Source organism: Nyctereutes procyonoides, unplaced genomic scaffold, assembly GCF_905146905.1.
Source record: "Nyctereutes procyonoides isolate TBG_1078 unplaced genomic scaffold, NYPRO_anot_genome, whole genome shotgun sequence".
Classification (NCBI taxonomy): domain Eukaryota; kingdom Metazoa; phylum Chordata; class Mammalia; order Carnivora; family Canidae; genus Nyctereutes; species Nyctereutes procyonoides.
The window spans coordinates 35,993,258-36,021,036 of NW_026575043.1; the positions used below are offsets into that span (position 1 = coordinate 35,993,258).

The window sequence follows — 27,779 nt, forward strand, 5'->3', positions numbered from 1 at the left end:
TACCTGGGCTCTGCTTTTTCCCATCTCGGATCCTGAAACCCCAGACCCACGCCTTGTCTCACCTGCCTCTGTTCAAGTCCCTTGCACACACCCACACAGATGCCATCTGGGTCACCTTCCAGAGCTCGTCAGCCTGTTGGCATTTTGCTTCCCAGCAGTCAGTGGCTCGCCTCCGTGTGAGAACAAGGTCTGTGCCCCCCACGCACCGTGCCCTCCGCATACCCTGCCTGTGAGTGCAGCCAGGGCCTGGGGCTCTACAGTGACCACTCAGCCCTCTGTGCCCATGGCCAGGCCTGGCCCTCTTCTTCACAACCTCATCACGACCCCTCCCGGCTACATCCAGACATCTGATAGCTGGCGAAAGGCTTGTGTCCCAGTGTCTGTGCCCAAAATGCCTCCAAGATCCGGGTTCACCCAGGAGGAGAGGGCTGCGTGCGGTGACAGCCAAGTGAACACAGCTGCAGGCCACCGAGTAGTTGCTGGTGGCTCTGGGTGTGGGCGGAGGCCCTGGAGAGGGGGTGTCCCAGAAGGCTTCCCCTGCAGCCTTTGGGGGAGGGGGAGCCCAGGTGACCAGACCAGAGCCACCACAGGAGCTCGGAGACCCTGACCCAACACTCCCAGCAGGAAGCCGGGGCTGTCGGCCGAGAGCAGAGTGCCCAGACAGTATGTGCGACTGAGAAGGACAGGTCTGACATTGGAAGCTTTATTGTTCAACCTCACACAGACACAGAGGACGGAGGGCTGGACATGGAGGCTGAAGGAGGCTTGTGCACATGAGCTTGGCAGTCCTGCTCAAAGGGGCAAACCTTCGGACTGCTGTCCATCTGTCTGTCCCTCCAGCTGTGCCCAGTGGCCACACTCACCTGGCCTCAGGCAGGCCCGGGCCACCCTGGCTGCAGATCCACCCAAGGGTCTTTGACAAACAAGGGTTTACATTTCTGTAGGTTGTTCCGGAATTTAGTTTTCTAGATATTAAAACCACTCAGATTTTGTAAGTACCTGGTGAGGTCACCAGGTAAATTAAAGGACTTTTGGAAAAATTCCCATGTCTGATCTCACCTAGGATCTGATAGATGCCATCAAGAATAAGCGTTAAGGTACAAAAATACTATATATATGTAGATATAAAACGGCGACAAAACTAAACCACGCTTCTAAAGCAGATGTGCTGCGCCAGAAAACACTACATAGTTTTAAGTTAAATGCATTTATGGTCCTGGCATCCCCTCCCCATTCTTCAAGGACAAAAATACTTTAAATAATTTAAATAAAAGACACAGGATGATATTTACTGTTTAGGGATTCAAAAGGGTGGAACATTCCAACACTCCACCAGCATATCTGGTTGTGGTCTCGAGAATGTCCCTCCCTGGAGCCAGCTTCACGGTCTGTTCATTTGGTTTCGAAAGGAGCTTCGATTTTTCGGAAGACCAACAACAAAAAAAGTGTTAAGAGTTTTCGTTGGTATCAGTTACCAAAAACAAAAAAACCGAAAAGTACAAAAGAAGGCCTAAGACCACTGGTAAAAAGGTTTCAATGCCATCACAAAAGACAATACAAAAACCAAAGTGCTCAGATCAGAGGAGCAGTAAACTTGCCCAGAACATACAAAAGCTTTAAATAGGAGTCCAGTATGTACACAGCTCACTCAGAAGACTTCGGGGCGTCCTCGGTTTCCGTGAAGAGCCGGCGGGGGCGTCGGGAGCGCGGCCCTGTCCTGCGGCGGGCGGAGGAGCCGAGGGTTTAGGCGAGGTTTGCAGCGACGGGTACACGCTCCGCGGCGAAGGGGCGGCTGAGGACGGAGGTGCTTCGAGTGCCAGCTGGGGCGGGGGGGGGGGGGGGACCCGCGCGGTGGCCGGAGCACCCCGGCGCCCGAAGGCGGCAGCTCAGCGTGACCTTCGACACCGAGGGCGCTCGGGGGCTCGAGGCTAAGCTGTCCCCATCCCGGGCGGGCGCCGCATGGCCCCACCTGCCCCCACCTGCCCCGCCTTCCACCCGAGGCAGAGGCGCGGCCCACGGCGGCCTGGAAGGGGCTGCGCCTGCGCTCGGGCTCCCGCCTGGTCCGCAGGGGACCCGGGCCGCGGCCGCCCTTCCCTCCCCGCCTCCCTGGGCCCTTTCCTGCCCCGGGCACTGCCCCCAGCACCGGAGATCCCGGATCTCGGGGCTCTCTGCCTCGCTACTCCCGAGGCCTCCCAGGCCCTGGGGCAGCAGACCGGGCCCAGCGGCCGCAGTCAGGCCAGAACATTGAAAACCAAAACTTAACTGGGAATGGGTTTGGGCCTCTGTTCTCTGAAAATTGGCCAAAACCCTGCATAGTGCCCTCCCCTTGCAGAGGCACAGGTGGGTTGGAACTTAAAGTACGTGGTGGAGACACAGGACGTAGGAGACGGCCCAGGTCCCCTCTGCGTCAGCTCAAGGGACAGAATCAGTGGGGCGCAGGAGACCCATTTCAACTTATAAAGTTTAACTGTTTTGGAAGTTTAACCTTTCCTGAAAAAATGTTAAAACCATCTCCCAAATCTCAAGTTTGGAAGTTCATCCCGCCGGTCTGGCCTCTTTCGTATGCAAGAGTAATTCTTTTTCTTCAAGTACATCAGAGTAGAAAAGGAGATCCGATCGGACTCGGTCCAGTGCGTTAAACTCTGCGTGGACCACCCCGTCAGCGGCGGACACAGGAGCCCCGCTTCCAGAGCCCTGCCCGGCTGCAGCCCCCCCCCCCCATATGTGCACCTGCGGCCCCCTGGAACGGTCTCTGCTAACGCTCTCGCTTTCTAGATAAGGAAGCTATTGGCTTAAATAAACAAGATGTTCCATCAGACATATTTCTCTATTTATAGCTTATCTAAAATGTGATCAATGGGGTCTTCTAGTTTTGAACAAGGCTTAAAAAAAAAAAAGGTCCCTTGGCTTTTTTTTTTTTTTTTGACTTGTTGACTGTTTCTGGAAGATTCCTACATGAGCACTATGCTTTCACAGCTCATCTGCAAGCGGAATAACCTATCTGTAGCTTCATGAATTAGAAAAAAAAAAAAGTGGCCTACAGTATCCTCACTCCAAAAGAGGGGAGTGAACTCGCTCTGAAAAGCCCTTAACCCTGTGGTCCATGGAAATTCCGTTTGGTTTTCTATCAGACATGAAAGAGCGCAGCCAAACTCCATCTTAAAGGCATAGCTTAGAAGAAGGTATTAACTAGGCGGTTAAGTCATCAGTCGGTTAATTCTTTCTCTAGAACTTGAGAAGTTAGAAAAAGGTCACGGAAACATTTCAGAAACAGCCATGTACGTGAACAGGACGGAGGCTGGAGGGACACCTTACCACCGGATCGGCCGGGACAGGCCAGCCCGCAAGGTTCAAGTTCAAGAAATACTGTCATCCAGGATGCTCCTACGTCTCCGTTACATTTACAGTCTCTCGCAAAATAGTATTCAGAAGAGAACAAAGTTTTCACTTTACTCCCAACCATTGTCTTTGATCATGTGGGCAAGCTCAATAATAAATTTTCCTTCCTTGTATTTCTGACTGCTCTCAAAGGCATGTTCCTTAAAAAAGAAAAAAAGTAGAAAGAAGGTTTCAGGGCAGGATTGACTTCACTTTTCAACTTCATTACACTCTTGGCAAAGAAAATAAGTGTGTGGTATGAAGTCTCGCCAGGTGTCCCAGGGTGGGGGGGGGGCGCTGTCTGGGTGACAAGCCCCCGCGGGGCAGGGGCAGGGCAGCCCAACGCCAGGCGTCACTGCCTTACAGGTGAACTCATGGGGAAGGGTAGTGCCAGCTTGTTCCTGAGCGTCCACGTGTGCAGGGGAATCTGGGGGGAAGGAGGGGGAGCGAGGTACTCCCCGCAGGGTCTGTAGGTAGCAGGCAGGCGAAGGCAACTCTCCCGAGCGCCCTGGCGACGGTTCCAGATGCCAGGGGGGGGAGAAGGCCCGGGGATGGGCAGTGAGGGAGGAAGGGAATGGGGCCGGGGGCGGCATGTAGGCCCCCTGGGCCCATCTCCATGCTGGCGGCCGAGTCTTCTCATGTGTGATGGGCAATAGGGCCAGAGGAACCACCGGGAATTCCAGAAAGAGGGAGCACGGGTGGCCCTGCCCAGGCCGATCAGCGTGGCTGCCGAGGGCCACTGCGCCAAGGCGGCCACCGCCCACACCCACGCGGCCAGGGCACCAGGGACAAATCTGAGGTCATTAGGAGGGGTGGGGACGAATGGGAGCAGGGCATGGGGTGCGGGCAGAAGCTGCCCTGGGGCTAAGCTCACTGTGGGGGTCCGCAGGGTGGGGGGGCAGGCCTTGGTGGGGGCGGCAGCCACAGGGGGTCTGCCGTCGTCACTACCGCAGAGTAATGTCACCAGCCACCCTGGGCCTGGCCAGCCAGTGAGTGTCCCCCGCACGGGTGGGACACGGCCCCCATTCCAAGGGACCCTCAGAGGGCGCAGGTGGGCAGGGCGGGGTCTCACGGCCCTCCCCGCCCCCATCCAGCCAGGCTGTCACCCCCCTGCCCCGGGGGTGCCCAGGTGATGACATCATCTTTAATTGGCTCAAAAGAAATTCTATTTCAAGACACAGATTCTTTGAGGCTTTCAGTGGGAGGTCTTAACTCCTTTGCAAATTTTGTTTCCGTCTCTAACGTGTTTGGTTACTGCAGTGAAGTCCGTGCAGTCGCCGCAGCGGCCAGGTACTCACGTATTTCCACCCGAGCGTGGTCTTGCAGTTTTCACAGTAGATGTCTGCGACCGCGTGCAGCCCAGTGAGAAGGACCCTCTCCTCCGCGGGCCCGCAGCCCACGTTCACCCTGCAGGGGAGGAGGGCAGCGCTGGGGATGCGCGGTTACAGCCACCGCCACCTCCAGCCCGGGTGGTTCTTCCTCCAGCTAACCGGTCACCACAGGCACCAGAGCTCAATCCCCTGCCTCCCCCGCCCCTGCCCACCCCCCCTCCATGAGAAGGAACAGGTGGATTTCTCCGAGGGCGGTGACCCCGGTTCTGCTGTGTGGAGCGCAGTTAAAAATCCCCCCCCCCAAAGGGGTCAAGGCCACACCGCGTGCAAGAGCAGCCTTTCCCCGAAACCCGAAACCCGAAACCCTCGGACTGAGAGAGGAGAATTCCTTAAGATCATATAAAAACACTGGCTCGGGGCAGCGGGGGTGGGCGGCTCAGCGGTTTAGCCCTGCCTTCGGCCCAGGGCGTGATCCTGGAGACCCGGGATCGAATCCCACATCGGGCTCCCTGCATGGAGCCTGCTTCTCCCTCTGCCTGTGTCTCTGCCTCTCTCTCTCTCTCTGTCTCTCATGAATAAATAAAGAAAATCTTTAAAAAAAACAAAAAATGGGATCCCTGGGTGGCGCAGCGGTTTGGCGCCTGCCTTTGGCCCAGGGCGTGATCCTGGAGACCCGGGATCGAGTCCCACGTCGGGCTCCTGGTGCATGGAGCCTGCTTCTCCCTCTGCCTGTGTCTCTGCCTCTCTTTCTCTCTCTCTGTGACTATCATAAATAAATAAAAATTAAAAAAAAAAACAAAAAAAACAAAAAAAACAAAAAATACTGGCTCATCTTAGCGCACCGGGGACTCTAGCCGCAAGCTCGGCTGAGTTGTTAAGCGCCCAAGCGTGGAAGCAGTACATGACCTGACCGTGAACACAGCACGCCTCAAGGCCATTGGCAGCAGTACTCACACAGAATTGAAGAGGTAGGCTCGTCCCTGACTTCCCTGAAAAGACTGCAAAGAAGAAAAAGTTGTAACAGATTTATTGTGGCAAGATGAAAAGTTCTGCACTTGGCGATGAAGGTGGCAAGACAGGTCACGGAACCCAACGCGAGTAGAGGGGCTGCCTCGTGGAGCAGTTCTGAGCAGTGCTCGCGGGGGGGGGGGGCAGTGACCACAGGCCTCTGGGACCCTGCACCCCACAAAGGATTTTCCTTTTAAGTGGCTTGCTGGAATTAGGAATATTACAGGGGCGCTTGGATGGCTCAGTGGGTTAAGTGTCTGCCTTCGGCTCAGGTCGTGATCTCGGGGTCCTGGGACCTGCACCGGGCTCCCTGCTCCACGGCGAGTCTGCCTCTCCCTCTGTGATCTCTCTGGCTTACTCTCTCTCTCAAATATATAAAGAAAATCTTTATTTTTATAAAAAAAAGATATTTATGTATTTATTTATTCATGAGAGACACGCAGAGAGAGTCACAGACACAGGCAGAGGGAGAAGCAGGTTCCCTGCAGGGAGCCTGATGAGGGACTCGATCCCCAGACCCAGGATCACGTCCTGAGCTGGAGGCAGGTGCTCAGCCCTGAGCCACCAGGCGCCCCGAGGCACTTAGGTTCTCAGCAGGACTTTCATCCTGAGGCGCTCAGTTAAGGTCAGGGCGATTTCCACCTAGCAGGCCTCTGCTCTTCAGGTAATTAGAAAACAGCTTAATGGCTTTCAAGGCTCGTTCAAAGAAGCATCTGGAATCCCTTTCAGCCCACATCACCGATCCTCGTGGGCTCGCTTCAGAAGAAGACCGTGGTGGCGCCCAAGGCCGACACCTGCTCAGGGAGGTCACCGAGCCACACGGCTGCGTCCAGGGGCCCTGAGCGGCTGTGCCTGCCCGGACTCACGGCGCCGGGATGCCCACAGCCCGCCTCGGAAGGCAACCAAGAGAGCGGGTACCGTGAACAGCAAGGGAGCCTGGCAGCCGCGGGGGCAAGAGGCCCTGCCTGTGTCACCGAGTCCACTTTACATGATGAGCAGAAATGAGACAACCGCCACTATGACCTAGTCACAACCCAAGTGGAGGGGCGCCCAGGTGGCCCAGTGGTTTAGCTCCACCTTCAGCCCAGGGCCTGATCCTGGAGACCCGGGATCGAGTTCCCATCAGGCTCCCTGCATGGAGGCTGCTTCTCCCTCTGCCTGTGTCTCTACCTCTCTCTCTGTGTCTCTCATCAATAAATAAATAAATCTTAAAAAAAAAATAAAATATAGGGGATCCCTGGATGGCTCAGCAGTTTGGCGCCTGCTTTTGGCCCAGGGCGTGATCCTGGAGTCCTGGGATCGAGTCCCATGTCAGGCTCCCTGCGTGAAGCCTGCTTCTCCCTTTGCCCCCCCCCCCTCTCTCTGTGTCTCTCATGAATGAATGAATGAATGAATGAATGAATGAATGAATAAATAAATAAATAAATAAATCTTAAAAAAACTAAAACCCAAGTGGTTAAGTGTTCTCCTGAGTAAAACAAGAAGCCAAAGCAGAGATTCCTGAAAAGGCACAACCTCCTGACAGACTTTGCTTCTGAAGGAGGGAGGGAGGGACCCACACAGCCCAGGAAGGCAGACCCGTGAGGATGGGGGGTTCGGGGGGGGAATCATGACCACGAGGGCGGGTGGGAGAGAACTGTCCCACTTTCCTGAGGGAATGCTCGCTAATCTACTGTGTTTGGATGGTTTTAGATGCTCACAGGAGGCTGATCACAGCCCTTCACATACCACCAAAAAGGACGCAACTTAACAATCAGGAATCGGGCTGTTCTTTTCACTCCACGCAGGGTGCCCAGAGCCATTGTGTGGCCTGGTCCACAGCAGCCCTCCCAGGGATTCTTCTGAGTGATCCAATTTTCCCCCAAACCCCCAAGATGGCCTGTTTTCTTCTTAGCCAGTCTGAGCCTTTAACATTTCTTAATTTCCTCATTACCAAACTATTTCTACAGATTTTCTAGACTTCCTTATATTTTTCTAGACTTCAGTGTGTCTTGGCTTTACGCTGGCCTTGCTGCTCTGACGAGTAACCTACTCACCTTGCTTTTTGTGGTCTTCTGTCCTGGCTGCCTAGTGCTCCAAAACCCACCTCTGTGCAAATACCACGCCCAACATCACACCGAGATCACGGTGCAGTCACACTCAGTCACACACAAAACTGTCATCAGCGCGGCCCAGAAGGCTCTAGACTTCTAGGACACAACCAACCCAGGAAGGTTAAATGTCCACCTACTAATTAGGTATGATCATCATTAAGCGGATGGTGTCATTTTCCAGACACAAACCACTTGCCTTGGAGATCAGCTCATCGTGGTTGGCCAGGTGGGCTCTGCAGTGGACACAGCTGTACGTTCGGTGACAGTTTGGCAGATAAGCTTGGAAAGTTTTGGATTTTGTCATCTTCACCATCTCGGCTGGGCACTCCTCACTCAGCTCAGGGCTGGCCCTGGACGAGTTGCGGCTCTGCTGGATTCTCTGACAAAAGAAACACTGAAATATGCACGCAAGAGCCGTTGTTGTTTGGAGGGCGTGTGGCACGGTCCACACAGCTGGGCCGAGAGAAAAACGTCACAACCTGTCAACGAATCAAGACAAAGCGGTGGGTTATGGAGGGAACGAAATACTTCAAAGAGGCGTATTTAGGATGCGTGGGTTTTGAGGAATAGGGCAGGGGGTGCAGAGCTAGAAGATCTAATTCTTTAATATTAGACATAAAAGAATCCTCCTCACTGTTCTACCATTCTCTTTTTTGTTCTTTTAAGATTTTACTTATTTATTCATGAGAGACACAGAGAAAGAGAGAGGCAGAGATGCAGGCAGAGGGAGAAGCAGGCTCCCTATGGGGAGCCTGATGAGGAACTCGATCCCGGGACTCCAGGATCATGACCTGAGCCGAAGGCAGATGCTCAACTGCTGAGCCACCCAGGCGCCCCTCCACCATTCTAATGGTAGTTGAGAGTGGCAAGTGGACTTCTTTCACATATAATTTGAGAAAAACATCTGATTAAGTACATTTTATGCCACGTGTGGCTTCAGAAACAAAGAAAAAGCAGCCAACAAGCCTGCCACCTGAGTGAGGCCCCAGCAGTGCTGCATACATCTTGTCCCAGATCATGGAATTAGTGACTCAAAGCTCTATGACATTTATGAATATGTGTGATGGATCCAGTTTAATTAATCATTAAGAAGTTACATATCAATCCAGAAATAAACACTTTATAGGGTCAAATGATTCTCAAAAAGGGCACCAAGATGATTCAGTGGGGGAAAGGTCAGACTTTTCAAAAAACAGTGCTGGTGCTGGGACAACCGGATTTCCACAGGCAAAAAATGAAGTGGGACCATTATTTAACACCATATACAGAAATAAACTCAACATGGATCAAATACCACAATGTAAGAATGAAAACTATAACCTCCTAGATGAAAACATAGGGGAAAGTGTTCCTGACATGGATGTGGCTCGATTTCCTGCAAATGACAACAAAGGCACGGACACAGAAGGTAAAGGGAGACAAAAGTGGGGCAGGGCACCTGCAGAATACCAAAGAAAGAGAAATAAAAGTCTGGGAAGTATCCAGAAAGGGATACTTGCTTTCAACAGAGCAAGTTCCTAAGTAAGACAACAGAATCCAGAAGGCTGTCGGGAAAGGTACCTTTAAGATCCTGGAAGACATAATGGCTCTTCCAGAATTCTACATCCAGTGAAAATATCTATCAAGAACTCCGGAATGACATTTTCAGACAACTAAGTTTGACTTCAGTAAAATATCACTAAAGGAAGCGCAAGGATGTGCTCCAGACAAAAGCAAAACACCACTATGTAAACATCAGAGTCAAAAAAAAAGGAAGAGTGAGTAAAGAAGATGGTAAGTCCGTGGGTAAACAGGACAGCAGGATCTTGTAGCGCTTTAAAAAGATAGGACTGTGTGGGGCGCCTGGGGTGGCTCTGTCGGTTGAGTGTCCAGTTCTTTTTTTTTTTTTTTTTTGAGTGTCCAGTTCTTGATTTCCACTCAGGTGGAATCTCAGAGTTGTATGACTGAGCCCCACCTCAGACTCTGCACTGGACATGAAGCCAAATCTGCTTAAGATTCTCTCTCTCTCTCTCTCTCTCTCTCTCTCTCTCTCTCTCTCTCCTTCTGCCTCTCCCTGAACCCTGAAAAACAAAAGATATGACTGTACTACATGACCACGATAACACAGCTTTGATGAAAAATTTCTGGAATCCTTGTATTAGTCAAAAAAGTAGATATAAGTATTGGTTAAGCTTCAGATTCTGGTAAAGTAGTGTTGTTTTTATAGAAGTTTTATCAAAATCACAACAAAACCTAACTGTATAACTTCCAGAACTACAAAGGAGTCTATCAGTGAATGATAAAATGACAGTCTAAAAGGAGGCAAGAGGGATCCCTGGGTGGTTCAGTGGTTTGGTGCCTGCCTTTTGCCCAGGGCGTGATCCTGGAGTCCTGGGATCGAGTCCCACATCAGGCTCCCTGCGTGGAGCCTGCTTCTCCCTCTGCCCGTGTCTCTGCCTCTCTCTCTCTGTCTTTCATGAATGGATAAATAAAATCATTAAAAAAAAATAAAAGGAGGTAAGAAAGGGGGCCCCTGGCTGGCTCAGTTGGTGGAGCATGCATCTTTTGATCTCAGTGTTGTGAGTTCAAGCCCCATTTAGGCATAGAGTTTACTTAAAAAAAAAAAGGGGCAAGAAAGGAGAGGAAAAGAAATATGATATAAAGAAGAGGACAAAAAAAAAAGATGCACAAAGGAAGGACAATTTTTTTTTTTAAGGAAGGACAATTTAAGCCCAAATATATCAATGCTTATATTAATTATAAATGGACTAAATCCAAGAGTTTAAGGTTTCTGGATTGGACAGAAGACAAAATCCACCTAGATATAATCTACAGGAGACACACCTTAAAATAAAGACACAGAGTGGCTGAAAGAGAAGGCTAGAAACCTGGGTGGTGGCAATACAGAATATGGTTTATAATTATTTGCTAAAAATGTATTTGTTTTATGTATTTCTTATATGTATGCAATTCACAATAAAGAAGTTAAAGTAGTAAAAAGATTGGGAATCTAACTGGCTCAGTCTGTAGAACATGTGATTCTTGATGTTGAGGTTGTGGGCTTAAAGCCCATGTTGGACGTAGAGATTACTCTAAAAAAAAAAGAGTAATAAAAGGATAGAAAAAGATATAATATGCAAATAATAAGAGAATAATCACATAAATATATTAACATTTTCCTTAAATAATATTTAAGAGAAGGCTTTACTAGATAGAAAAATGGGCTATTTTGTATTGATAAAAATAGCAGAGAGACAAATAGTAAGTGTAAATCTTACTACCTAATAATCAAAATATATAAATCAAATACTGACATAACTGCAAGGAGAAACAGATAAACCTTTAATCAGAATAAGGTTACTGGGGGGATCCCTGGGTGGCGCAGCGGTTTGGCGCCTGCCTTTGGCCCAGGGCACGATCCTGGAGATCCGGGATCGAATCCCACGTCGGGCTCCTGGTGCATGGAGCCTGCTTCTCCCTCTGCCTGTGTCTCTGCCTCTCTCTCTCTCTCTCTCTCTCTCTCTCCCTCTCTCTGTGACTATCATAAATAAATAAAAATTAAAAAAAATTAAAAAAAAAAAGAATAAGGTTACTGGGGATGCTCAGCTGGCTCAGTTGGTAGAGCATGTGACTCTTGATCTCAGGGTCATGAGTTCAAGCCCCACAATGGGCATAAAGCTCAATTTAAAAAAAGAATAGGGGGATCCCTGGGTGGCTCAGCGGTTTTGTGCCTGCCTTTGGCCCAGGGTGTGATCCGGGAGTCCCGGGATCGAGTCCCATGTCGGGCTCCCTGCATGGAGCCTGCTTCTCCCCTCTGCCTGTGTCTCTGCCTCTCTCTCTCTCTCTCTCTCTGTCTATCATGAATAAATAAATAAAATCTTAAAAAAAAGAATAGGATTACTGATTATAGCATATAAATAGGGTAGACATTACATATTTATAATAGACCTAAAATATAGCACATACAATATAAATATATTTATATTTTATTATGCCTTTCAGTGACTGATAGAATGCAAATGATTACAGGCAGAGAGGATGTGCACAATGTGATGAACAAATTGGACCTAAAAGACATTGAGAAAACTAAATCTAAGAATTGCAAAATTCACATTCATTTAGAGCATGCAAACAGGGACGCCTGGGTGGCTTGGTGGTTGAGCATCTGCCTTTGGCTCAGGTTGTGATCCCGAGGTCCAGGATTGAACCCTGCATTGGCCTCCCTGTGGGGAGCCTCCTTCTCCCTCTGCCTGTGTCTCTGCTTCTCTGTGTCTGTCATGAATAAATAAATAAATCTCAAAAAAAAAAAAAAAGAAGCACACAAACATTTACAAAAGCCAACCCTACAACAAGTCTCAACCAACTTCCAAGTATTGGAAATACAGTATATTCTCTGACCACAATACACTTAAGTTAGAAATCAATAAGAAAAAAAAATCAATATGAAACCAAGAAAAAATCTTCATATGCTTAGAAATTCAGAAATATACTTCTACACAAATAAATGGGAAGATAGTCTGTCCTTATGGATTTGAAGAATACTGTTAAAATTCTCATACTAGGGGATCCCTGGGTGGCACAGCGGTTTAGTGCGTGCCTTTGGCCCAGGGTGCGATCCTGGAGACCCGGGATCGAATCCCACGTCGGGCTCCCAGTGCATGGAGCCTGCTTCTCCCTCTGCCTATGTCTCTGCCTCTCTCTCACTCTCTGTATGACTATCATAAATAAATAAAAATTAAAAAAAATTCTCATACTAAAAAAATAATAAAATAAATAAATAAATAAAATTCTCATACTACCTAAAGCAATCTATAGATTCAATGCAATCCCTAACAAAATACCAATGGCATTTTTTTATAGAAGAATCCTAAAATTTGAATTTTTTTATTTTTATTTATTTTTTATTTTTTATTTTTTATTTATGATAGTCACAGAGAGAGAGAGAGAGAGAGAGGCAGAGATACAGGCAGAGGGAGAAGCAGGCTCCACGCACCGGGAGCCCGATGTGGGATTCGATCCCGGGTCTCCAGGATCGCGCCCTGGGCCAAAGGCAGGTGCCAAACCGCTGCGCCACCCAGGGATCCCAGAATCCTAAAATTTGTATAAAACCCAACAGACCCCAAATCGCCAAAGCAATCTTGAGAAAGAGGAACAAAGTTGGAGGTATCACAGTGCCTAATTTTAAACTGTACTACAAAGCTTTAGTAATCAAAGAGGTATGGTACTGGTACAAAAACAATCAATGGAATGAACAGAGTCCAGAACAAAACTCCTACGGGTTCGGTCAATCTAAGACAAGAATATATGGGGGCAAGAATATATGATGAGGGATCCCTGGGTGGCGCAGCGGTTTGGCGCCTGCCTTTGGCCCAGGGCACGATCCTGGAGACCCGGGATCGAATCCCACGTTGGGCTCCCAGTGCATGGAGCCTGCTTCTCCCTCTGCCTATGTCTCTGCCTCTCTCTCTCTATCATAAATAAATAAAAATTAAAAAAAAAGAATATATGATGAGTCTCTTCAATAAAGGGTCTTGGCAACAGTGGTTAGCTATATGCAAAAGAATGAAACTGGACCCATCTTACATCATACACAAAAACAAATTCAAAATGGATTAAAGACTTGAATGTAAGACCCCAAACTGTCAAACTCAAAGAAACTATAGGCAGTAAGCTCTTTGATATCATTCTTAGCAATATGCTTCTTGGACCAGTCTCCTCAGACAAGGCCAACAGAAAATAAATCGGATTACATCAAACCAAAAAGTTTTTCCACAGCAGAAGAAACCATCAACAAAAGACCACCTATATAATGCGAGAATATACTTGCAAATCATACATCTAACAAGCAGTTAATATCCAAAATATACAAACTACTTAACATAACTTTTTTTTAATTTTTTATTTATTTATGATAGTCACACAGGGAGAGAGAGAGAGAGAGGCAGAGACACAGGCAGAGGGAGAAGCAGGCTCCATGCACCGGGAGCCCGATGTGGGATTCGATCCCGGGTCTCCAGGATCGCGCCCTGGGCCAAAGGCAGGCGCCAAACCGCTGCGCCACCCAGGGATCCCAACATAACTTTTTAAAAAAGATTTTATCTATTTATTTGACAGAGAGAGAGAGAGAGAGAGACCGAGAAAGCACACAAACAGGGGGAGAAGGGCAGGGTAAAGGGGTAAAGCAGCCTCCCCGCTGAGCTGGGAGGACTTGATCCCAGGACCCTGGGATCATGACCCAAGCCAAAGGCTCAACCAACTGAGCCAAACAGATACCCCAGGACTTAAAACACAACTTAAAAACAACCTGATTAAAAATAGACAGAGGGGGGTGCCTGGCTGGCTCCATTGGTAGAGTGTGTGACTCTTGATCTTGGGGTCATGGGTTTGAGCCCCACGATGGGTATGAAGCCTACTTAAAAATACATGGGCAAGGACACCTGGGTGGCTCAGTGGTTAAGCACCTGCCTTTGGCCCAGGGTGTGATCCTCTAGTCCCGGGATCGAGTCCCACATTGGGCTCCCTGCATAGAGCCTGCTTCTCTCTCTGCCTGCGTCTCTGCCTCTTTCTCTCTTGTGTCTCTCATGAGTAAATTAATAAAATCTTTAAAGAAAAATGGGCAGAGGACTTTACCAGACATTCTTCCAAAGAAGACATCCAGATGGTCAACAGACACATGAGAAGATGGCTGACTCAACATCACTCATCATCTGGGAAATACAGATCAAAACTACAATGAGCTACTACCTCACACCTGTTAGATCAGCTATTATCAAAGAGACAAAAAAATAACAAGCGTTGTCAAGGGTGTGGAGAAAAGGGAAGCGATGCCCAAGGGTCCATCAATAGATGAATAAAGATGTGGTACATATATATAACCGAATACTATGCAGTCATAAAAAAGAATGAAATCTTACCATCTCACCATGAAATCATACATGGATCAGCATCAACAGTACTGCACTAGGTGAAATAAGTCAGAGAAAGATAAATACCATACAATCTCGCTTGTATGAAGAATCTAAGCAAAAAATGAAAGGAAAAAAAAAAAAAACAGAAACAGACTCACAGATACAGAAAACAAATGGTTGGTTACCAGAGGGGGCAGGGGTTGGGAGATGGGCAAAATAGGTAAAGGGGATTACGAGGTATGAACTTCTAGTTATAAAATAAAAGAAGTCACAGGGATATAATATACCCATAGAGAATATGGTCAATAACTTTGTAATAACTTTGTATGGGGACAGAGGATAACTAGATTTGTGGTGGGGATCATTTCATAATGTATGAAACTATCCAATCAAGAAGATGTACAGCTGAAATTTTGTTTTAAAGATTTTATTCATTCATTCACAAGAGACAGAGAGAGAGAGAGAGAGAGAGGCAGAGACACAGGCAGAGGGAGAAGCAGGCTCCATGCAGGGAGCTTGACATGAGTCTCGATCCCAGGACTCCAGGATCACGCCCTGTGCCAAAGGCAGGTGCTTAACCACTGAGCCACCCAGGGATCCCTACAGCTGAAATTAATAGGATACTATCTGTCAATTATACTCTGATTTTTAAAAAAGCATAATCCGAGGAGAAAAAAGGAATGTACTTCTATATACCCATGGGTCTAAGAATAATGGAAATTAAAAGATATTTTTATTAATATTATTGAACAAAAAAAAACAAAAATTATTGAATAATAAAATAATTACTTTCTAGTACTTAAAAGGAAATGTATAATCTTATAGGATATATATTAGAAAATATGACAGGTGGAATTAATGAGCTACACATCCTTTTTAAAAAAGATTTATTTAAGATTTTATTTATTTATTTTACAGAGAAAGAGAGCGCACAAGCACAAGCACAGGCAGTGTCAGAGGGAGAGGGAGAAGCAGGCTTGGGAGCCTGATGTGGGGCTGAGCAGCAAGTCCGATGTAAGGCTTGATCCCAGGACCTTGGATCATGACCTGAGCTGAAGGCAGATGCTTAACTGACTGAGCCACCCAGACATCTTAAAGATTTTATTATTTATTCATTTATTTGGGAGAGAGAGCAAGAAACAGAGCCCAAGTTGGGGGGAGGAGGAGCGGCAGGAGAGGGAGAAACAGATTCCAGGCTGAGCAGGGAGCCTGAGGTGGGGCTCGATCCCAGGACCCCGGAATCATAACCTGAGCCAAAGGCAGACACTTAACTGACCGGGCCACCCAGGCGCCCTTAAATACTCCTCTTTATTTTTAATGTTTACAGCAGCTTTATTCATAATAGCCAGAAACCGGAAACAAGCCAGATGTCCACCAATATGTGAACAATTCAACAAACAGTGGTACGTCCATACCCTGGAGTACCACCCAGCTGTAAAAAGGAGCAAACTATTAACATACCCAACAACCTAAAGATTCCTTTAGGAATCTTCAGAGGCTTATGCTAAGTAAAAAGATAAAAATAAAAAAGCCAACCCCCAAAGGTGACGTACTACATTATTCCATTTATATAATATTCTTGAAGTGACAAAATCATGGAAATGGGGAACCGATTAGAGGATGCCAGGGTTAGGAAGTGGGCTGGAGGGCGGAGGAGCAAAGTGGGTGTGGATGCATAATGGCAACAAAGGGAATTTTGCTGGATGATTTTTTTTAAGGTTGACTTTTTTTCCCCCAGAGATTTTTAATTTAAAATCTATTAATTAACATATATTATTAGTTTCAGAGACAGAGGTCAGTGATTCATCAGTGTTATATAACATGCAGTGCTCATCACATCAGGTGCCTTCCTCAATGCCCATCACCCAGTTACCCCTTCCCTCCCCACCTCCCCTCCAGCAATCCTCAGTTTGTTTCCTATGATTAAGAGTCTCTTTAAAAAAAAAAAAAAGTCTCTTATGGTTATTCTCTCTGATTTCATCTTTTTTTATTTTTTCCCCTCTTCCTCTATGATCCTCTGTTATGTTTCTTAAATTCCACATGCAAGTGAGATCATATGATAATTGTGTTTCTCTGACTTATTTCACTCAGCATAACACCCTCTAGTTCCATCCATGTCATTGTAAATGGCAAGATTTCCTTTTTTGATGGCTGACTAGTATTCCAGCGTGTGTGTGTGTGTACGTACACACCCCATCTTTTTTATCCATTCATCTCTGGATGGACATCTGGGCTCTTTCCATAGTTTGGCTATTGTGGACATTGCTGCTATAAACACTGGGGTGCAGGTGCCCCTTCAGATCACTACAGTTGTATTTTTTGGGTAAATAACTAGTAGTGCAATTGCTAAGTCATAGGGTAGCTCTATTTTCAACTTTTGAGGAACCTCCATACGGTTTTCCGGAGTGGCTGCACCAGCTTGCACTCCCACCAACAGTAAACACCCATCTTTAGAAGTTAAAAAAGTAACAGAGGAACAACCCAAAGAAAATATGAGGAAGTAAATCAACAGGAAAAAATGTAATGCAGCAGACAAGAAAAACATGGATATACAAAGAGGATCAACAGAGCCAAAAGTTTGTTCTTGGAAAAGACTAATAAAATTGATAAAGTTTTGTTCCACTGATTGGGGACAGAGGGGGAGAAGAGGGATATAAGTAATAACCTGGCAAAAATGGAAATGGGATATCACTTTCTTTGGATGAGATTTATGGGTAAGAGGATGTTGTGATCAATTTAATATATTTTAAAATGTAAACCACACAAATAAATTCCTGGAAGAAAGATAAATGAAAAAGAGGACTCAGGAAGAAACAGCAAATCTGAGTGATCTGAAAAACATTAAAGAAATGGGAATGAACCAGCTAGTTTAACCTGAACCAAACCTTAATCAGGGCAGTGCAAAAATGGATTTCACTTTAATTTTCTTCTCATGCACTAAAATGCAAATACCCTAAATCACTTCACCAAACAAAATCTAATACTATTTTAAAAGAATAATAAAATACAATTAGGTTTACATTATCACAGGAATACAAAATCATTTAACCCTAGGAAATGTAGTTAATAAAATGTGCCGCCTATTATTCTTTCAATCTGTTTATCTCAATAGATGCAGAGAAAGTATTTGACAAAATTTAACATCCATTCACAATTTTAACAACCTTCCATGAAGACTAAGAATAAAAGGGAACTTCCTTATCTGTTAAGAGACATCTATAAAAATGAAACTAACAACCCACAGTGAACATAATGCTTAACGATAAGACTCTGAAAACATTCTCTTTGAGAGCAGGAATGAATCTGGACACCACGGCCTTCCCGCAGCCCTAGAAGTACCAGCCATCTCAGCAAGGCAACAAGGCATTAAGATTAGAGTGGAAAACAGACACTTATATACAACAGTGTAACAATCCAAAGTATCTGAGAATAAATTCAAAGACCTGAAACACCTCTACAGAGGAGTGTAAAATTCTGAAAGACAATGAGGAATACCTGAATAAATGGAGACGTACCAAGATCAGGACTGGAAGACACTGTAAACATGTGAATTCTTCCCAAAGTAATTTTTAATTTTTTAATTTCATCTATTTGTTTTTAAAGATTTTTACTTATGAAAGCAAGCAGGGGGAGAGGCAGAGGGAGTTGGGAGGGAGTGGGGGGAGAGGGAGAGAGAGAGAAAGAGAATCTCAAGTAGACTCCATGCTGAGCATGGAGCCCAAAGTGGGATTGATCCCATAACCCAGAGATCATGGTCTGAGCCAAAACCAAGAGTTGGATGCTTAACCAAATGAGCCACTCAGGTGCCCCTAAATTTTATTTAAGTAATTTCTACACTCAACATGGGGCTCAAACTTGTTACCTTGAGATCAAGAGGAGAGCACTCTACTGTCTAAGCCAGCCAGGCGTTCCCCCAAAGTAATTTTTAAATTAAACGTAATTCAAATCAAAATCCAGAAAGATGTATTGGGGTTTGTGGTGTGTATGTGTGTGTGTGTGTGTGTGTGTGTGTGCGTGCGCACGTGCACGCATATGCAAGTCAGGGAGCCAGTGAGAGGCAGAGGGATTGGATTCTCAAACTTATCCTGGAAGTGTCTACTTCCAGGAGGGACAAATTTTCCTCAACCCTCTGGGGGTCCCCGGCTGGGTCTGAAAACTAAATTGGCCAAGACGGATTATAGCAGGACACACAGATTTTACTGAACGTTTACGTGTCCCTGGGGCCTTCACTAGAGAATGAAGACCCAAAGCAGCAGCAGCAGAGCAGGAAGCTTTCCTACCCTTTAGACAAAGACACTGTGAAGAACGGACAAGGTAGAGGGCTTTGGCCTAGGGGGCAGTCAGTCCATGGGGAAGAAGTAACTAGAAAGACAGGGTAGGTTTAACAAGGTTTGTGCAGAATTCTTGGCTCCAGACTCCCTGTCTCTGGTGCTCCCTCCTCCTGGTGTCTGAAGACCTGTGGCAGGAAGCGGGGGCAATGGGGAGGTCAGGGTGGCCCTCCTCTGTCATCTTCTCAACTGCCTCCAGCTTAAGGTATGCAATATGCCATGGTGACATCTTTTAGGGTGGTGCATCCTGAGGCCCTTTGCATCAAAGGTCAAAACTCGTGAGGACGCTCTTGGAGAGTGCCAAGGAAGCGTGTGCTCTACCCAAGTCCTGCCATTTGCCACTGGCATCGAGACAGAGCGGTGCTGGCACGGGACAGGGACACAGGGTGACGGGACCTGAAAGAGACCAGAAACAGGCCTATGCAGAGACGGACACCAGAGCCCGCTCACTGGGAAGGAGAGGCTCCCCAAAATGGGGCTGGATGTTAGAGACGCCCAACGGTAGGACAAGAAAAAGCTGGATCCTATTTTATACCATAAACAAAAACTAATGGTTCATCCCATTTCCCGACAGAGAAAATCAGCTAGTGAGAATATTGCAGAGGAAGATTCCCTACAAGGGACACCGTCCCCATCCCCACCCGCCCCATCTACACATCCATCCTCCAAAATGAAGCCGTTTCTTTCCCCACTAAAGGTCTTCTCAACCAAGTAGTAAGGGACTTCTAAAGAAGTCTGAGTATATTAGTCCCCATCAGGGATTCCCAGAACCTTTACCTTTCTTTTTTTTTCTTTTAAGATTTTATTTATTTATTTGTTAGAGACGCAGAGAGAGAGAGAGAGAGAGAGAGAGAGAGAGAGGCAGAGACACAGGCAGGGGGAGAAGCAGGCCCCATGCAGGGAGTCCGACATGGGACTAAGCTTAGCTGATGTGTGGAATGAGAAATCAGTTCTATATTCTGAGTGAGTCCTTGTCTGGTCATCTCAGGATATTGTATACTTCTAAAAGTCATGCAGTAAAAGAAATATATATATATATATATATATATATATATATATATATATATATATATATATATATGCCCACAGGGACTCCAGGATCATGCCCCGGGCCGCAGGGCTGCCCCGAACCCTAACCTTTTAAGCCACTGCGTGAGGCCCACTGCATTTCACCAGGGATTCTCTGTTGCCCCAAGCTGCTGGGCACTCTATGAAGTTGGACCCTGGCGCCCCTCCCATGCTGAGGGAGGTCGCGGAGGCAGCTCCTGGGGATGAGGGTCCGTTCGGGTGATCCCCCCGGCAGGCCCCCACTTCCCAGCCCGTGTCCCACGCTGGCCGCGCAGAAGTCGTAGTGCACATGTGTCCCCTGCCCCCCATCAGGGACGGCCCAGAAGGAAGCAAGGAACCTTGCCTGACTTTTTTTTTTTTTAAACGGGCTCCACCCTTGAACTCCCAACCCTGAGATCGAGAGTCCCATGCTCCCCCAGCTGAGTGAGCCAGCCTCGGAACAGGTGATCCCGGGGCGCCTGGCTGGCTCGGGCGGCAGGGTGTGGGACTTTTGATCTCGGGGTTGTGAGTTCGGGCCCTGCGCCGGGTGTTCAGATTGCTTTAAAAAAGTGATTTCACGGGCCGCCTGGGTGGCTCAGCGGTTGAGCATCTGCTTTTGGCCCAGGGTGTGATCCTGGGATCCTGGGATCTTGGGATCGAGGGCCGCATCGGGCTCCCCGCATGGAGACTGCTTCTCCCTCTGCCTGTGTCTCTCAAGAATAAATAAATAAAATCTTAAAAAAAAAAAAAAAGTGAGGGGATCCCTGGGTGGCTCAGCGGTTTAGTGCCTGCCTTCGGCCCAAGGTGTGATCCTGAGGTCCCGGGATTGAGTGCCGCGTTGGGCTCCCTGCATGGAGCCTGCTTCTCCTTCTGCCTGTGTCTCTGCCTCTCTCTCTGTGTGTCTCTCAGGAATAAATAAAACATTTAAAAAAATAAAAAAAAATAAAAAAGTGATTTCACTTTTATTCATAATAAGAATGGGGTACACCTCTCAGTTTTAGCTTGCACACAATTCTCTTTGTATGGGAAAAGGCCTTTCAGAGTGACAACGTGCCAAGGACTTTGGTTTTGTTTTGGGTTTTTTTTTTTTTTTTTTTTTTTAGGACTTTGGTTTTGAATTGCTCAGTGGCACGGATGCAGGCCCTTCCACCTCCTCAGGTGGCCCTTGCACCCCACCTCCCCAGTGTCCTCAGCCTGAGATGCCACCAGCATCCAGAAGGCCCTGCTTGTGGGCTCCTGGCACCTCTACCGAGCCTCATCTGTGTTCAGCCCTCATGGGCAACCCTTTGAAGGCAGAAAGGTGCCTCCCGCACACGTCTCACCATCTCTGTCCTGACCTCCTCGCCTGTCACCACCCCGCCAAGGGGTTCCTGGCAGAGCCACGGCCAGGCCTGGATTCGTGGTCACGGAGAAGAGTGTCATGTTGTGTTTTCACTAGGCTTTTAAACTGGATATCCAGGGACACCTGGGTGGCTCAGGGGTTGAGCACCTGACTTCAGCTCAGGTCGTGATCCTGGAGTCCCGGGATTGAGTCCCAGATTGGGCTCCCTGCATGGAGCCTGCTTCTCCCTCTGCCTGTGTCTCTGCCTCTCTCTGTGTCTCTCATGAATAAATAAAATCTTAATTAAAAAAAAAAAAAACCCAAACACAACTGGGTATCCACTGTGGCGTTGGTGAAATCATGGCCAAATTTTCAGGCAACCAGTGTGCAAAATAGGCTTTTACAACAAAATCTACTGGTAAGTTAGGGCCCGCTCTGAAGTAATTGAAAGGCAAATGGATCCAGTGAATCATGTTTACTACAGGACATCATCTTTCCCCTGGGTTTGGAGGGCAGCAACCATCCCCCCGCACCCCAGAAAATATTACTGGTGAGGTAATTTTTTGGAGCGAAAACAGTATTCTGGATTCCAGAAATTTCTCTCCTAAAATAAACATGCACAATTATTTTAAGAGAACGTGAATCAGGCCCATGTCCATATGGTGCTGTTACCACACTTGTAAAGACAAAAACATTGAGAAATAAAGCCCCAAGCGAGCAGCTCTTACATTTCCCGGATGGAGTAGAGGCTGCCCGCGGGCTCTCTTCCCCGCACCCCGGGGACACCCGTTCCCTCTGCTCCCCATGCCACCCCGTCACCTCCCTGCACTGCCACTACCTGCAGGTAGGCTCCAGGCCCGGCCTCCTCTTCCCCTGAAGGAGGGAGGCACCAGGCACACAAAGCATTCAGCCAGAGTTCACGGCAAAGGTGGAACCCCAGGTGGGTGCTCGGGCAGGAACATCCACATCCTCCAAGGAAGAGGGGGTACAGTGGCTCTGCAGGGAAACCCCCCCCCACCCCCAGGCCAGGCCAGCGCTATTCTAAGCCGCTGACCCCATGAGAACCAAATGAACTGGCTGCAACCCTAAGAGGTGGGGCTTCTTATTAAATCGACTGTGCAGACATGGAAACCGAGGCCCAGAGAGGTTACCCAATCCTCCAAGGTTGCACGGCTAGTAAAGCTGTGGATTCAAAGCCAGAGTCTACACCCTGGACCACGGTGTCTGCAGACACATGAACCGGTGTGAACTTCACTCCCTGATGCAAATTAAAGGCAGTCTGGTAGGTCTTACAATCTAGCAGGTGGGCAGAGATCTTTAAAAAGTGGCTATCGGGGATCCCTGGGTGGCTCAGAGGTTTGGCGCCTGCCTTTGGCCCAGCGCGATCCTGGAGTCCTGGGATCGAGTCCCGTGTCCGGCTCCCGGCGTGGAGCCTGCTTCTCCCTCTGCCTGTGTCTCTGCCTCTCTCTCTCTCTCTCCCTCTCTGTATATCATGAATAAATAAATAAAATAAATCTTTAAAAATAAATAAATAAAAATAAAAAGTGGTTATCACCACTGGGGTGGGCTGGCTGACACGTAGCCATCTGGTGGCGCCTCTCAGCGCTCCTTGGGGGCACACCCTTGTACCCAGGGCCCAGGGCCCGTCTCAGGCGTTCACCTCTGGACCAGCGTGCAAAGGTGCAGGGAACTGGACATTGCCAATAACCACAACCAATTAGAAACCATCTCGGGCAGCAGCCCCGGTGGCTCAGTGGGTTGGCGCCGCCTTCAGCCCAGGGCAGGATCCTGGAGCCCCGGGATCGAGTCCCTCGTCGGGCTCCCTGCGTGGAGCCTGCTTCTCCTCTGCCTGTGTCTCTGCCTCTCTCTCTGTCTCTAATGAATAAATGAATAAAATCTTAAAAAAAAAAAAGAAAGATAAAAAAGAAACCATCTCAAGTCTGAGCAAAGGAGACTGGCGTTGCCCTGATAGACTTGGATCAGAAACACTTCCAAGGTGGGACCTCAGCCTGGGACCAGGGGAAGGGGCTTCCTTTTCTCTTCTGCTTTTTGGTAGCTTTAGGTTTTTGATACGGAAGGAATGTACTGACTGTGCACACACACACACGCACACAGCACGACACGGGAAGGCCTGGAAGGCCTCGCGTCAGAGGGCAAAGGCAGGGGCCTAGTTTGCGGTTGGCAGAACCAGCTTCCCTCACACACACAGTCCGCCTTCTTACTGGAATTACAGGATCAAACACTCTTCTCCACATCTCAGGAACTGCAGGTGTGGTGCTCAGCCGACCCTCCCAGAGTGACAAGAGGATTCCTCAGTCCTGCCGCCTGCCCAGCTGCCCCAGATGAAGCCCCCCTCCCCGTGGCTGCCCACCCTGCCTCGCGGGCATCTGCCCTCCACGCCCCAGGCCTCGTCTCTCCCCACTCCTGCCTCGGGTCCTGCCTCCACCGTCTGTCTCCCGTGAGACTAATGAGTAATGTGTTTGCACTGAGCCTCCTTTCCCAACGACCTGTAATGCGTTCTCTTATTTCTCCCACTAAGTAACAAAGCTCCCCAGAGTCGGGGCCTTGGGACACTTCCTGGCACAGGTTACTGGCTTGCGTGCTATCGACAGGGCGACAGACCAAGGCCCTACACACCACTGCCCTTCTCACTTGAAAGGGTGGGCCCAGACCCAGAAGGCTGATGGGAGCAGGGGGACAGAAGGTGGGAACCTTAACCTAGAATGATTTCATCACAGGCTAAAAAGAACATAATCAAACATTTGGCCCTGTGTTGGGGCAAGAGAAGGAAAAACCAGAGATGCAAAGAGCAATCAGGAGGGGGCCAGTGCTCAGGGGTGAGGGGGCCAACGCCGGGAAGCCAGGTGCACCACGAAGGAGCCAGGAGGCGAGGCCTGGCGAGAGACAGGGTGCCGGGGTGCAGAGGACAAAGCTGCGAGAGGGCCTGACTCAAAACCTATTCCTCATCTCTGGAGGCTGCGGAACCTCAGGCAAGCTGTTGCCTTATCTGTAAAATGTGGGTAAACTGCAATTCACAAGGTGGTCCAGACAATCACGCGAGAGGCCATGGCACTGTTACAACAGGACGGAGGGTTGGCAAGCACATCTCGACGCCTCACAGGCCCCACCAGGGATCCTGGCCCTGGGTCTGAGGCCCTTCAGGGGCCACATCAAGGGGCCCTTCCCTGGGTGTGGACGGTGGGATGGCTCCAGGATTTCCAGTTTACTATCACCAGCACACAGCTTGTCAGAGGGACCCCAGGGTCTCTATCACGGGAGGAATGGTGACTTCTTTCCTGAATCCAACTCACACTGTCCTCCCCAGAACCCTTAGCCCTCCAGGTCTTGGTTGTTCAGCATGTTCTCCAACGTCCCCCAAAATCTCCTGTCAAAATTTCCACTCCTTAGAGGTCTTGCTGATTAGCAGACCTCACTACTCTTCTACAAATGCAAAACCAAAGGAACCACAAATGAAGAGCATCAGAGAACGGTTTGAAAGCAGGAGGACTTCTGTTGCTCTTTTTATTTTTCAAAATTTTCATACTTTCGGGCAGCCCGGGTGGCTCAGCGGTTTAGCGCCGCCTTCAGCCCAGGGCATGATCCTGGAGTCCCAGGATCGAGTCCCACATCAGGCTCCCTGCATGGAGCCTGCTTCTCCCTCTGCCTGTGTCTCTGCCTCTCTCTCTCTGTCTCTTATGAATAAATAAACAAAATCTTTAAAAAAAATTTTTTTTCATACTTTCTACAAATGCAGGTTAAGTTGCTACTGAAGTTACGTCAGGTGCCTAGCTCTAACAGGACACATGGAAAAGGCAAAATCAAAGGCCCAGCAAGTAGAGAACAGATGTCATTCTGCAGTCCGTTGCGCCCTCATAAATTAAAGGGATAGCAATAAATAGGCAAAGTAGGCTGTCTACTAGCTTAGTTAACAACAGGGCTTTCCTCGTTTCTTTGTTTGAATCAGGGCTCCAAGGTTAACAGGATCTGTGTTATTCCAGTTTAGCAAAGTAGCTTCCTGAAATGCCAATTTTATATCTTCCTGGCATTAAATCCACCCAGGCAGATTCTACTGGCAATTTGACCTCAGCATTTCAGGCATTCCCAGCAGCTGAGGATTGGTTTTGCCAGCTCTGCACGTCAGAACAGCCCCGTGAGGCTGAAGTGGTTCTATGTGCTACCGAATAACTAAGAATACAGCTTCTGCATATTCTAAACTAGTTTCCATTTATCAGTCTCCCAGGGGAAAAACAGACATTAAAACTCTATGGCAGGGATCCCTGGGTGGCTCAGTGGTTGAGCGTCTGCCTTCAGCCCAGGGTGTGATCCTGGGGTCCTGGGATCGAGTCCCCTGTTGGGCTCCCTGCATGGAGCCTGCTTCTCCCTCTGCCTGTGTCTCTGCCTCTCTCTCTCTCTGTGTGTGTGTCTCTCATGAATAAATAAATAAAATCTTTAAAAAAGAAAAAAAATATGGCAGCCCCTCGCCCTCTCCACGGTCACCCCCGCCCCTCGAAACTGGGTCTTCGTGAAACTTAGGGACAACAGGGAAGAATCAAGAACAGACTTTATAGGAACACTGCTTCCAGCTAAAGAGTTTTACACATTTCAGTGCTTCAAAGATGGTAAGGTTTAACGTCTGGATTTCAGCTACAAGAATATCTCCATGTCGGTTGTTCATTTTGGCAAACGCACCATGGCAATGTGCGACAGTAACAATGGGCAACGCTGGGCGTGGGGCATGTTGGGACTGTCTGTACTATCTTTGCAACTTTCATGGAAACCTAAAGTTATTCCAAAACAAGAAGTTCGTTTAAAGAGTGAAGGCTATTGAGGCGCCTGGCTGGCTCAGTCAGCGCAGCATGCAACTCTTATCTCGGGTCGTTTAATCCCCATGTCCGGTATAGAGATTACTTAAACATGAAATCTTTGCAAAAAGGAAAAAAAAAAGGCAAAGGCTATTTCTCCGATTGGTAATTAAGATTATTCGGTTATTTATTTTTTTTCTTAAGGGTCCAGTAGAGGCCAGACCCTGTGCTACAGGTCTGTGGCAGAACAGGACTTTGCTCTGGTCCTATCTCTGAGCGGTTCCTCCAAGTAGAAGACACTTTAACCCTGTGAGATGTAAGGGGAGGGAGCATAAGGTCCAGGAGAGCCTCAGTATCCGCATTCCTCAACTGTGCCACTACAGTCACCCACGAGCCCGGGGCCAGGGGTGGGGGGATCCCGTGCACGGTTACAAAACTCAACCACCCCAGACTCTAGCACAGCTCCCAGCGCGGAGCAAGGCCTCAGCAAACCCTTGTCACGTCTATTGGAAGGGAGCAGAGGCTGGAGGGTGCACAGGTGTGGGCGAAGGGCAGCATGCTCAGGTGAAGCACCTGAAAGAGTTCTCTAGAGACGGAAGCCTCCTCGCGAGCCTTGGGTAGGAGCTCAGGAGCGAGGTGGGTGGAAAGAATAACATTCTCGGCAAAGGAAACAACAGGTTAAAGTGTATGCTCTGGCTAGAAAAAGGAAGAAGAAATGCAACTGGACAAAAAAGCCTGGGGGTGGGGAAACTGAGGTCTGCCAAAGCCATTATCTCTCCAGCACGAAATTACAGCCTTTTTTTTTTCCCATCCTAGAACTCGGCACATTATCTGGACATCAAAGATGTCAATCAGAGGCAGGCCTGGGGGAGGGGGACCCTACTTAACAGGTTTCCCAAGCTAAGGCTTCTGCAAGCTGTGCTTTAATAAAAGCCTAGCGCCGCAAGCAGGGAACTGATATGGAAGACAATTCATTTTAGTCACGATCTTTATGTGGGCAACTTGGAAACATCCCCCCCCCTTTTAATAGACATTCCTGGGAGCCCTCTTTTGTCCTCATTTCCCTCCCCGGTCCCAACATTCTTTTTTTTTTTTTTTTTTTTTTTTAAAGAGGAGGAAAGCCTATTATCATCAGGCATCTCGTTCATTCTCTCGGTAGATTTTTCTCGTGGCTGAAGTAGGGAGGAGGCCGGGAAGGGAGGGAAGAAAGCGGGGGCAAAACCCCAGACTAGGCGTCGAGGTCCGCTCCACCCCGGGGGGAGCTAGATAACGACACATCGAGAAACCGAACCAGAACAAACACGTCCACAGGTGCGGCCCGCTCGCGCCCCGCCCGCCGGCCCAACAGGTGCCCCGGGCCCCGCCCGCAGCCGCGGGAGCCTCGGGCCGCGGGGGCAGCCGCCCGCGCAGGTCAGGCCCGCCCGTACTCACGGCCGCTCGGCGGTCCGCGCCCCGGCCCGCAGCGCCCATCCGGCCCGGGCCCGGGTCAGCGCGGGCTCGGCTCTCAGGCGGCGCCGGCGCGGCCCGGGACGCGCTGCGGCCGTTGGCGCCTCCGCAGGGCGCGAGGCATCCTCCCGCCGCCGC

General features: G+C 48.6%; 1 protein-coding gene across 2 annotated transcripts; it reads right to left on the reverse strand.

Moving 5' to 3' along the window:
- Window positions 1-687: 687 nt before the first annotated feature.
- YPEL1 (yippee like 1) lies at window positions 688-27,779 on the reverse strand. 2 transcript variants are annotated; one of them, XM_055322232.1, is made up of 5 exons: window positions 27,627-27,779; window positions 8,007-8,289; window positions 5,664-5,707; window positions 4,677-4,785; window positions 688-3,539 (listed from the first exon to the last, which is right to left on the reverse strand). In XM_055322232.1, the coding sequence occupies exons 2-5, from the start codon at window positions 8,121-8,123 to the stop codon at window positions 3,450-3,452; spliced, it is 360 nt and encodes a 119-aa protein (XP_055178207.1). In that variant the 5' UTR covers window positions 8,124-8,289; window positions 27,627-27,779; the 3' UTR covers window positions 688-3,449. The 2 variants fall into 2 exon arrangements, with proteins under 2 accessions (XP_055178207.1, XP_055178208.1); XM_055322233.1 differs by lacking the exon at window positions 27,627-27,779 and adding an exon at window positions 14,420-14,589.

Excerpts from the sequence above, each read along its gene's own strand:
- YPEL1 (XM_055322232.1), bottom strand. The coding sequence starts at position 8,123 with ATGGTGAAGATGACAAAATCCAAAACTTTCCAAGCTTATCTGCCAAAC. Across the intron at positions 4,786-5,663 it reads GCCTACCTCTTCAATTCTGT|GGTGAACGTGGGCTGCGGGC; the intron begins GTGAGTACTGCT and ends CCTCCCCTGCAG. Across the intron at positions 3,540-4,676 it reads CCACGCTCGGGTGGAAATAC|GAACATGCCTTTGAGAGCAG; the intron begins GTGAGTACCTGG and ends TTCTTTTTTAAG.